Source organism: Oncorhynchus masou, chromosome 23 (assembly GCF_036934945.1).
Source record: "Oncorhynchus masou masou isolate Uvic2021 chromosome 23, UVic_Omas_1.1, whole genome shotgun sequence".
Taxonomy (NCBI): domain Eukaryota; kingdom Metazoa; phylum Chordata; class Actinopteri; order Salmoniformes; family Salmonidae; genus Oncorhynchus; species Oncorhynchus masou.
Genome location: NC_088234.1, coordinates 58,846,892 through 58,859,530, shown reverse-complemented (window position 1 = coordinate 58,859,530; position 12,639 = coordinate 58,846,892). Strand labels below are relative to the sequence as shown.

Sequence of the window (12,639 nt, the reverse complement as noted above, 5' to 3'; positions counted from 1 at the left end):
TGATAACTATGTGTAATTGTTACAGGAGGACAGTTTGTGATTGTTGCAGGAGGACAGTTTGATTTAGAGTAGGACTGTGTTATTGTTACAGGAGGACTGTGTGTGTGATTGTTACAGGAGGACTGTGTGTGTGGTTGTTACAGGAGGACTGTGTGTGGTTGTTACAGGAGGTCTGTGTGTGGTTGTTACAGGAGGTCTGTGTGTGGTTGTTACATGAGGACTGTGTGTAGTTGTTATAGGAGGACTGTGTGTGGTTGTTACAGAGGACTATGTCTGATTGTTCCAGGAGGACTGTATCTGATTGTTACAGGAGGTCTGTGTCTGATTTACAGAAGGATTGTGAGCGATTTACAGGAGGGCTGTGTGTGATTTACAGGAGGACTGTGAGTGATTTACAGGAGGACTGTGTGTGAGGAGGACTGTGTGTGATTTACAGGAGGACTGTGTGTGAGGAGGACTGTGTGTGGTTGTTACAGGAGGACTGTGTGTGGTTGATACAGGAGGACTGTGTGTGGTTGTTACAGGAGGACTGTGTGTGATTTACAGGAGGACTGTGTGTGATTTACAGGAGGACTGTGTATGATTTACAGGAGGACTGTGTGTGAGAAGGACTGTGTGTGATTGTTACAGGAGGACTGTGTGTGATTGTTACAGGAGGACTGTGTGTGATTGTTACAGGAGGACTGTGTGTGATTGACAGGAGAACGTAGTTTGATTTACAGGAGATCTGAGTGTGATTGTTACAGGAGGACTGTGTGTATGATTTACAGGAGGATTGTGTGTGTGATTTACAGGAGGACTATGTGTGGTTGTTCCAGGAGGACTGTGTGTGGTTGTTCCAGGTGTATAAGGAGCACTATGTGTGATTGTTCCAGGTGTATAAGGAGGACTGTGTGTGGTTGTTCCAGTTGTATAAGGAGGACTGTGTGGTTGTTCCAGGAGGACTGTGTGGTTGTTCCAGGAGGGCTGTGTGTGGTTGTTCCAGTTGTATAAGGAGGACTGTGTGTGGTTGTTCTAGGTGTATAAGGAGGACTGTGTGGTTGTTCCAGGTGTATAAGGAGGACTATGTGTGGTAGTTTGAGGTGTATAAGGAGGACTGTGTGGTTGTTCCAGGTGTATAAGGAGGACTATGTGTGGTAGTTTGAGGTGTATAAGGAGGACTGTGTGGTTGTTCCAGGTGTATAAGGAGGACTGTGTGGTTGTTCCAGGTGTATAAGGAGGACTGTGTGAGATTCCTCCAGGTGTATAAGGAGGACTGTGTGGTTGTTCCAGGTGTATAAGGAGGACTATGTGTGGTTGTTCCAGGTGTATAAGGAGGACTGTGTGGTTGTTCCAGGTGTATAAGGAGGACTGTGTGTGGTTGTTCCAGGTGTATAAGGAGGACTGTGTGGTTGTTCCAGGTGTATAAGGAGGATTGTGTGGTTGTTCCAGGTGTATGAGGACTATGTGTGGTTGTTCCAGGTGTATAAGGAGGACTGTGTGGTTGTTCCAGGTGTATAAGGAGGACTGTGTGGTTGTTCCAGGTGTATAAGGAGGACTGTGTGTGGTTGTTCCAGGTGTATAAGGAGGACTGTGTGGTTGTTCCAGGTGTATAAGGAGGACTATGTGTGGTTGTTCTAGGTGTATAAGGAGGACTGTTTGTGGTTGTTCCAGGTGTATAAGGAGGACTATGTGTGGTTGTTCCAGGTGTATAAGGAGGACTATGTGTGGTTGTTCCAGGTGTATAAGGAGGACTGTGTGGTTGTTCCAGGTGTATAAGGAGGACTGTGTGTGGTTGTTCCAGGTGTATAAGGAGGACTGTGTGGTTGTTCCAGGTGTATAAGGAGGATTGTGTGGTTGTTCCAGGTGTATAAGGAGGACTGTGTGGTTGTTCCAGGTGTATAAGGACAACTGTGTGGTTGTTCCAGGTGTATAAGGAGGACTGTGTGTGGTTGTTCCAGGTGTATAAGGAGGATTGTGTGGTTGTTCCAGGTGTATAAGGAGGATTGTGTGGTTGTTCCAGGTGTATAAGGAGGACCTTCCCCAGCTGAGGCTGCAGAGCAGAGAGAAGAAGCAGCAGGTCGGCTCCCTGAAACGCCAGAGGGGCCCAGACGAAGCCCTTCGTCTGAAGTTTGTCCACGGGTAATGGGTTCTTATGACAGGTCTTATTGGTCTCATCATCCTCAGAAACATAGTCATACATGGGTTTTAGGTATCATTTTCTCAGTCAAATTGATTGAGATGTCAAGGACAGATTTATTGTATTGAGATGAAATGAGGTATTTCCATAGTGAAAAAACAATCTCTTCCTCTGAAATGTGCCTGTGCATCAGCTGTTTGAATATGCAAGTCCCTTTTCAAAGCTGTAGTTTAAAATATTGTTTTTGTGTGAAGCAGTTTAAGTTACTGATTCAGCACTAGCAATCCTTTAAGACTTCTCTATAGCAGCTCTAATACTCCCTTTTTGTCAAATGTAAAGACCTCACAGTGGGGGAGGGAGAAATCTTTCAGCGTTTGAGCGATTAAATAAATGCCACACATGACACATTTGATAAAAATTCCCCACACACACCACAGGGTTCTTCAGACACTCTTAAATAGGCCGTGTGGGGAGAGACGGCATATGAACTGTGATTGCAGCTCTTATCTTGTTGTCACTTTCTCTAGTCATCTTTCCCTAGGTGGATTTAACTCCGCTTAATTTACTATAATTGTGATTGTTCATTGTGTTTGCAGTCCTGTTATCTTTTTTTCACTCTCTCTCTCTCTCTCTCTCTCTCTCTCTCTCTCTCTCTCTCTCTGTGTATGTGTGTGTAGGTACCGTGGCTACGACTGCAGAAATAACCTTTTCTACACTCAGGCTGGGGAGGTCGTGTACCATGTGGCAGCGGTGGGCGTGGTCTACAACAGAGAGCAACACAGTCAGCGGTTTTACCTGGGCCACGATGATGACATTCTCAGTCTGACTGTACACCCACTCAAAGACTATGCAGCCACTGGACAGGTTCTCTCTCTTTCTCTCTCTCTCTCTTTCTTTTTCTCTCTCTCTCTCGCGCTCTGCTTTATTGTCAGGAATGGGTGGTTGCCACTGTTGCCATAGCAATGTATATGAAGCACAGGATGTTGGTGGCACCTAAATTGGGGATAACGGACTTGTGGTAATGAATGAGCAGAATGGGTGGAATGGTGTCAAATACATCCAATTCATGGTTTCCAGGTGTTTGATGCCATTCCACTTGCTCCGTTGCCCATAACAGCATGTCTGAGCAATAATATATATCAACAAAAACAATCATACACTCTCTCTCTCTCTCTCTCTCTCTCTCTCTCTCTCTTTCTGTGACTCTCTCTCTCTCTCTCTGTGACTCTCTCTCTCTCTCTCTCTCTCTCTCTCTCTCTCTCTCTCTCTCTCTCTCTCTCTCTCTCTCTCTCTCTCTCTATCTCTCTCTCTCTCTTTCTGTGACTCTCTCTCTCTCTCTCTGTGACTATCTCTCTCTCTCTCTCTCACTCACTCTCTCTCTCTGTGACTCTGTCTCTCTTTCTCTCTCACTCTCTCTCACTCTCACTCAGTCACTCTCTTTCACTCTCACTCTCTTTCTCTCTCACACACTGATCTTAATCACCTCTTTGTGAATGTGTCCAGGTTGGCAGGGATCCAGCCATCCATGTGTGGGACATCCAAACCCTGAAGTGCTTCTCCCTGCTCAAGGGCTTTCACCAGAGAGGAGTGTGTGCTCTTGACTTCTCCGGTATGGCTAATGTGTTTTCCTGGGCCAAAAAAGTATTATTTTGTAAATGTGTTGGTGTTCTGTCCCTAGTCCGTTATGATTTCAAACTAAGAGTAGCTTGTTGTTCCTCTATTTGCAGCGGATGGGAAGAGCCTGGTCTCAGTGGGCATTGATGATCACCACTCTATCATATTGTGGGACTGGAGGAAGGGCGAGAAGCTGGCCACTGCAAGGTACTAAAAGCTTTTACACACCAGCTGAAAGCTGCTATTAGTGTGATCAGTGCATTTAGACATTTAGAGTTATTACACAAACCAGGTTTTATAAAAGAGTCCAGCTAAGCCGGGTTCAAATTGTTTGAGTTTTCTTTCAAATACTTTAGCTGCACTTGAATATACTTACCTGGCACATTAGAACCTATGGTATAGTGTCAAAAGTGCAAACCCCGCCATACTCCAGGAAGGCTCAATCAAGTGCTCAAAGTATTGGAAATATATCAAATACTACTTGGACTCAGGTCTGTTGTCTTAATGTTAACATATTTGTAGGGACAGCCAGGAGTTTCTTCTGACTGCATGAACTGACCATGAAACACATAAGGCTCTATGTATTTGAGAGGACAGCATGTGAAGTGGATATTCTATCTCTGTTCTTCCCAGGGGACACAAAGACAAGCTGTTTGTGGTGAAGTGTAATCCTAGCCTCATGGACAAGCTGGTCACAGTGGGAATCAAACACATCAAGTTCTGGCAGCATGCAGGTCTGTCCTACTGTTCTGCCTGACTGTCTCTTTCATCTTTCAGTCTCTCTCATACTATCAGTCTCTCTATCAGTCTCTCATACTATCAGTCTCTCTCATACAGGTCTGTCCTACTGTTCTGCCTGACTGTCTCTTTCATCTTTCGGTCTCTCTCATACTATCAGTCTCTCTCATACTATCAGTATTTCTCATAATATCAGTCTCTCTCATAATATCAGTCTCTCTCATACTATCAGTCTCTCTCATACAGGTCTGTCCTACTGTTCTGCCTGACTGTCTCTTTCATCTTTCGGTCTCTCTCATACTATCAGTCTCTCTCATACTATCAGTCTTTCTCATAATATCAGTCTCTCTCATAATATCAGTCTCTCTCATACTATCAGTCTCTCTCATACTATCAGTCTCTGTCATACTATCAGTCTCTGTCATACTATCAGTCTCTCTCATAATATCAGTCTCTCTCATACTATCAGTCTCTCTCTTACTATCAGTCTCTCTCATACTATCAGTCTCTCTATCAGTCTCTCTCATATCAGTCGCTCTCATACTATCAGTCTCTCTCATACAGGTCTGTCCTACTGTTCTGCCTGACTGTCTCTTTCATCTATCGGTCTCTCTCATACTATCAGTCACTGATAATATCAGTATCTATATCAGTCTCTCTCATACTATCAGTCTCTCTCATACTATCAGTCTCTCGCATACTATCAGTCTCTGTCATACTATCAGTCTCTCGCATACTATCAGTCTCTGTCATACTATCATTCTCTTTCATACTATCAGTCTCTCTCATACTATCAGTCTCTGTCATACTATCAGTCTCTCTCATACTATCAGTCTCTTTCATACTGTCAGTTTATATCATACTATCAGTCTCTTTCATACTATCAGTCTCTGTCATAATATAGGTATCTTTCATACTATCAGTCTCTTTCATTACTATCAGTTTATACAGTGCCTTGCGAAAGTATTCGGCCCCCTTGAACATTGCGACCTTTTGCCGCATTTCAGGCTTCAAACATAAAGATAAAAAACTGTTTTTTTTTGTGAAGAATCAACAACAAGTGGGACACAATCATGAAGTGGAACGACATTTATTGGATATTTCAAACTTTTTTAACAAATCAAAAACTGAAAAATTGGGCGTGCAAAATTATTCAGCCCCCTTAAGTTAATACTTTGTAGCACCACCTTTTGCTGCGATTACAGCTGTAAGTCGCTTGAGGTATGTCTCTATCAGTTTTGCACATCGAGAGACTGACATTTTTTCCCATTCCTCCTTGCAAAACAGCTCGAGCTCAGTGAGGTTGGATGGAGAGCATTTGTGAACAGCAGTTTTCAGTTCTTTCCACAGATTCTCGATTGGATTCAGGTCTGGACTTTGACTTGGCCATTCTAACACCTGGATATGTTTATTTTTGAACCATTCCATTGTAGATTTTGCTTTATGTTTTGGATCATGGTCTTGTTGGAAGACAAATCTCCGTCCCAGTCTCAGATCTTTTGCAGACTCCATCAGGTTTTCTTCCAGAATGGTCCTGTATTTGGCTCCATCCATCTTCCCATCAATTTGAACCATCTTCCCTGTCCCTGCTGAAGAAAATCAGGCCCAAACCATGATGCTGCCACCACCATGTTTGACAGTGGGGATGGTGTGTTCAGGGTGATGAGCTGTGTTGCTTTTACGCCAAACATAACGTTTTGCATTGTTGCCAAAAAGTTCAATTTTGGTTTCATCTGACCAGAGCACCTTCTTCCACATGTTTGGTGTGTCTCCCAGGTGGCTTGTGGCAAACTTTAAACAACACTTTTTATGGATATCTTTAAGAAATGGCTTTCTTCTTGCCACTCTTCCATAAAGGCCAGATTTGTGCAATATACGACTGATTGTTGTCCTATGGACAGAGTCTCCCACCTCAGCTGTAGATCTCTGCAGTTCATCCAGAGTGATCATGGGCCTCTTGGCTGCATCTCTGATCAGTCTTCTCCTTGTATGAGCTGAAAGTTTAGAGGGACGGCCAGGTCTTGGTCGATTTGCAGTGGTCTGATACTCTTTCCATTTCAATATTATCGCTTGCACAGTGCTCCTTGGGATGTTTAAAGCTTGGGAAATCTTTTTGTATCCAAATCCGGCATTAAACTTCTTCACAACAGTATCTCGGACCTGCCTGGTGTGTTCCTTGTTCTTCATGATGCTCTCTGCGCTTTTAACGAACCTCTGAGACTATCACAGTGCAGGTGCATTTATACGGAGACTTGATTACACACAGGTGGATTGTATTTATCATCATTAGTCATTTAGGTCAACATTGGATCATTCAGAGATCCTCACTGAACTTCTGGAGAGAGTTTGCTGCACTGAAAGTAAAGGGGCTGAATAATTTTGCACGCCCAATTTTTCAGTTTTTGATTTGTTAAAAAAGTTTGAAATATCCAATAAATGTTGTCCACTTTATGATTGTGTCCCACTTGTTGTTGATTCTTCATAAAAAAATACAGTTTTATATCTTTATGTTTGAAGCCTGAAATGTGGCAAAAGGTCGCAAAGTTCAAGGGGGGCGAATACTTTCGCAAGGCACTGTATCATACTATCAGTCTCTGTCATACTATCAGTCTCTTTCTTACTATCAGTCTCTTTAATACTATCAGTTTATATCATACCATCAGTCTCTTTCATACTATCAGTTTATATCACACTATCAGTTTATATCATACTATCAGTTTATATCATACTATCCGTCTCTTTCATACTATCAGTCTCTGTCCTACTATCAGTCTCTGTCATACTATCAGTCTCTGTCATGCTATCAGTTTATATCATACTATCAGTTTATATCATACTATCAGTCTCTGTCATACTATAAGTCTCTTTTATACTATCAGTTTATGTCATACTCTCAGTCTCTGTCATACTATCAGTCTCTGTCATACTATCAGTCTCTGTCATACTATCAGTCTCTTTCATACTATCAGTTTATATCATACTATCAGTTTATGTCATACTATCAGTTTATATCATACTATCAGTCTCTTTCATACTATCAATCTCTTTAATACTATCAGTTTATATCATAATAACAGTCTCTGTCATACTATCAGTCTCTGTCCTACTATCAGTCTCTTTCATACTATCAGTTTATATCATACTATCAGTCTCTGTCATACTATCAGTCTCTCTCATACTATCAGTTTATATCATAATAACAGTCTCTGTCATACTATCAGTCTCTGTCCTACTATCAGTCTCTTTCATACTATCAGTTTATATCATACTATCAGTTTATATCATACTATCAGTCTCTTTCATTCTGTCAGTGTCTTTAATACTATCAGTCTCTGTCATACTTTCAGTCTCTGTCATACTATCAGTCTCTGTCATACTATCCGTCTCTTTCATACTATCAGTCTCTGTCATACTATCAGTCTCTCTCATACTATCAGTTTATATCATACTATCAGTCTCTGTCATACTATCAGTCTCTGTCATACTATCAGTCTCTCTCATACTATCAGTTTATATCATACTATCAGTCTCTCTCATACTATCAGTTTATATCATACTATCAGTTTATATCATACTATCAGTCTCTGTCATACTATCAGTCTCTCTCATACTATCAGTTTATATCATACTATCAGTATCTGTCATACTATCAGTCTCTGTCATACTATCAGTTTATATCATACTATCAGTTTATATCATACTATCAGTCTCTGTCATACTATCAGTCTCTGTCATACTATCAGTTTATATCATACTATCAGTTTATATCATACTATCAGTTTATATCATACTATAAGTCTCTGTCATACTGTGAGTCTCTTTCATACTATCAGTCTCTTTCATACTATCAGTTTATATCATACTATCAGTCTCTTTCATACTATCAGTCTCTTTCATACTATCAGTCTCTTTCATACTATCAGTTTATATCATACTATCAGTCTCGTTCATACTATCAGTTTATATCATACTATCAGTCTCTGTCATACTGTGAGTCTCTTTCAAACTATCAGTCTCTTTCATACTATCAGTTTATATCATACTATCAGTCTCTTTCATACTATCAGTTTATATCATACTATCAGTCTCTTTCATACTATCAGTCTCTTTCATACTATCAGTCTCTTTCATACTATCTGTCTCTTTCATACTATCAGTTTATATCATACTATCAATCTCTGTCATACTATAAGTCTCTTTCATACTATCAGTCTCTTTCATACTATCAGTTTATATCATACTATCAGTCTCTTTCATACTATCAGTCTCTTTCATACTATCAGTCTCTTTCATACTATCTGTCTCTTTCATACTATCAGTTTATATCATACTATCAATCTCTGTCATACTATAAGTCTCTTTCATACTATCAGTCTCTTTCATACTGTCAGTCTCTTTAATTCTATCAGTTTATATCATACTATAAGTCTCTGCCATACTATCAGTTTATATTATACTATCAGTCTCTGTCATACTATCAGTATCTGTCATACTATCAGTCTCTGTCATCCTATCAGTTTATATCATACTATCAGTTTATATCATACTATCAGTCGCTGTCCTACTATCAGTCTCTGTCATACTATCAGTCTCTGTCATACTATCAGTTTATATCATACTATCAGTCTCTCTCTTTCTTGCTCTTCTCCTCTCATGTCCCTGTTTTTCTTTCAAGTATATCCTTCTAGGTGTCACACTGTGATTCTGTCTTTAGGAAAGTGTTCCACCCTGTCATTTTTTGAATGAACATTGGAACAACTCTGTTTTGTCAGGCGTGGTATGTTTGTGGAAATCAACTGATGTATGTGTGAGTTTCTAATGGTGTGCTGTCTCTACAGGTGGAGGCCTTATGTTCCAGCGAGGCGTCTTTGGGAACCTGGGGAAGCTGGAGACAATGATGTCAGTGTGTTATGGTCGGACAGATGAGCTGGTATTCTCTGGAGCTTCCACGGGGGACATATATGTCTGGAAGGAGCCCGTGCTGCTGAAGACCATCAAGGCCCACGACGGACCTGTGTTCGCCATGTACTCCCTGGACAAGGTACTCTACTGGGTGTCAGCCCTGTCTGATAACAACAGACTGTTGGTCAACTAGTTTTCACTAACCTTATAATCTCATAATAATCATATAATAAGATCATCATCTGGAAGGGCTCTGTATTGTACTCTGGTTTCCCCACACCCACTTGGTGTAAATATTGAATTGTCTTTCTTCCCATTCACTCATAAATGCCCTATAACTGCTCTATGAGGACTTCACCATATGGAATTGATGTTATGTTGTCCACTAGAATAATTTCAGAGTGATATTGTTGCTGCTGGCTGTAGTTATGGATGTGTTTAACTATAATTGGCCTGTAGTTGAGGAAGTTATCAATATTGTAGTGCTCTGATGAGGAGCTTTGGAGAGACTTGATGTGTTGAGGCATGGTGGTTATTGTGTTTGGGAGCAAACACAGCATCATTAGGCAGCATGATTAAGCCTCACATAGATTCCTCGTTTTCCTAATTGACCATTTGCAGCCTGTCATTTGACTGTGTTCAAATACTATGTTGTCTTAATGACCGATGGAAACCTTGGTGTGTATTCTATCATGCATCTCCCTCCTGATGCTGAGATTGGATTAATTAAATGGATTGTCTCCCGTGAACTTCTGGTCTGTTGAAAATCATTATATCGCTATTTACTGTTACTAATGAAGACTGGCTTGATTATAAGCAGTCAATCCTATCTCTTGTCTTCAGTCCATGATAGTGTTTTTAATTAAATATCTTATAGTGTTTTCTCCCTCTCATACAAATAGATTGTCTATTTATTTGCAATCTCTTCAAGTAGAGATGCCTTAGATCAAAACAAAATATTATAGTCCCATTAGATGTAACATTTATGTGATGCTGTTTCCAAAACCTTTCATCAGAGAAGCAGTCTTAAGGAGGGCGTTCCTGGGGGAGACCACCACTGAATTACTGATGTGTTGTTGTTGCTGCTGCTTCAGATCTTTGACAGGCCCTGTCTGGTAGTAGAAGTCATTGCAATTCCCAACTGCTTCTGTTTGTTGTGAAAGATGTCAGAGACAGACAATGTTTTTTATCTGTCTTCCCTCCATCCATACCTTCCTCCTGCACTTCCTCATTCAACACTTCCTTCTCAGTTTCAAGACAAACGGACCCCCTACCATCCTTCAGCGGTTCAGACAGACCTCTTGACAAGCTGTCAGGCGGAACATTAGCGTCGATCAGAGCCCCTGTCTCATCCGGCCCTCGTCACTGTTAGTTTCTCCTCAGTGGGATGGTCAGTGGTGGAGTACCTTGGGTGACGTACCTCTGCTGTTGTTGCCTCCAGGGCTTTGTGACAGGTGGGAAGGACGGAGTAGTGGAGCTGTGGGACGACATGTTTGAGAGGTGCCTGAAGACATACGCTATCAAGAGAGCAGCCCTCTCCCCTGGATCTAAAGGTAGGAAACCACATGTTTGACTCCTTTTTGTTTATTCCATTCCAGCCATTACTATGAGCCTGTCCTCCTATAGCTTCTCCTCCAACCAGCCTCCATAACACTCCCTACAGTAACTGACAGTCGACAAAAGTCCTTGACAGATACAGAAACACTATCTGAGAAGTACTGAAATTCTCTCTCAGGCAAGCTCTGACCCTTTAAAACACATACCTGTATCAGGAAGCGTAATGTGTTTGAAATTTGACCATAAACGGTCAATAGATACTCTAGCCATCATTAAGCACTGTATCTTCCTCTAGTTAGTGCTGCCATCTCGTGGCCTCATGTGAAAATGCAAAGAATGTTACTTCTATCTGCTGCTATCGATCTGGGAGGATTTCACTGCTACAGCTGTACTTAGTCTTTACAGTGCTATTTGTGCGTGTGTCCCAGGTCTGCTCTTGGAGGACAACCCCTCCATTCGTGCCATAACTCTGGGACATGGACACATCCTGGTGGGAACCAAGAATGGAGAAATACTTGAAATCGACAAGAGTGGACCCATGACCCTGCTAGTCCAGGTGTGTGTGTGTGTGTGTGTGTGTGTGTGTGTGTGTGTGTGTGTGTGTGTGTGTGTGTGTGTGTGTGTGTGTGTGTGTGTGTGTGTGTGTGTGTGTGTGTGTGTGTGTGTGTGTGTGTGTGTGTGCGTGTGTTCGCATGAAACACCTAGTGTGGGGTATTTTTCCATTTCAGCTTATTTTTCCTAATTTGGGTTGGAGGACACATTTTTACAGCAGCCTTCAGGTGTTGCCTGTTCTCCACTGACTGTTTCTTGGTGTGTTGGCTTGTTACTCAGGCTTCTTGATGTGTTGGCTTGTTACTCAGGCTTCTTGATGTGTTGGCTTCTTGATGTGTTGGCTTGTTACTCAGGCTACTTGATGTGTTGGCTTGTTACTCAGGATTCTTGATTTGGAGGCTTGTTACTCAGGCTTCTTGGTGTGTTGGCTTGTTACTCAGGATTCTTGATTTGGAGGCTTGTTACTCAGGCTTCTTGATGTGTTGGCTTGTTACTCAGGATTCTTGATTTGGAGGCTTGTTACTCAGGCTTCTTGATGTGTTGGCTTGTTACTCAGGATTCTTGAATTGGAGGCTTGTTACTCAGGCTTCTTGATGTGTTGGCTTGTTACTCAGGATTCTTGATTTGGAGGCTTGTTACTCAGGCTTCTTGGTGTGTTGGCTTGTTTCTCAGGATTCTTGATGTGTTGCCTTTCACACATCAGGCTACTTGATGTGTTGGCTTGTTACTCAGGATTCTTGATTTGGAGGCTTGTTACTCAGGCTTCTTGATGTGTTGGCTTGTTACTCAGGCTTCTTGATTTGGAGGCTTATTACTCAGGATTCTTGATTTGGAGGCTTGTTACTCAGGATTCTTGATTTGGAGGCTTGTTACTCAGGCTTCTTGATATGTTGGCTTGTTACTCAGGCTTCTTGATGTGTTGGCTTGTTACTCAGGCTTCTTGATTTGGAGGCTTATTACTCAGGATTCTTGATTTGGAGGCTTGTTACTCAGGCTTCTTGATTTGGAGGCATGTTACTCAGGCTTCTTGATATGTTGGCTTGTTACTCAGGATTCTTGATTTGGAGGCTTGTTACTCAGGCTTCTTGATGTGTTGGCTTGTTACTCAGGCTTCTTGATTTGGAGGCTTGTTACTCAGGATTCTTGATTTGGAGGCT

The 12,639-nt window shown here is 41.7% G+C and overlaps 1 protein-coding gene across 1 annotated transcript in view; it reads left to right on the top strand.

Moving 5' to 3' along the window:
* LOC135511121 (echinoderm microtubule-associated protein-like 6) overlaps window positions 1-12,639 on the top strand; it is a 128,638-nt gene that overhangs the window by 53,442 nt on the left and 62,557 nt on the right. Inside the window, exons 14-21 of the mRNA XM_064932675.1 lie at window positions 2,003-2,121; window positions 2,797-2,983; window positions 3,623-3,728; window positions 3,847-3,940; window positions 4,367-4,467; window positions 9,310-9,512; window positions 10,815-10,926; window positions 11,359-11,486. Of these exons, the coding sequence (XP_064788747.1) occupies window positions 2,003-2,121; window positions 2,797-2,983; window positions 3,623-3,728; window positions 3,847-3,940; window positions 4,367-4,467; window positions 9,310-9,512; window positions 10,815-10,926; window positions 11,359-11,486 (1,050 nt within the window). The remainder of the gene's footprint in view (window positions 1-2,002; window positions 2,122-2,796; window positions 2,984-3,622; window positions 3,729-3,846; window positions 3,941-4,366; window positions 4,468-9,309; window positions 9,513-10,814; window positions 10,927-11,358; window positions 11,487-12,639) is intronic.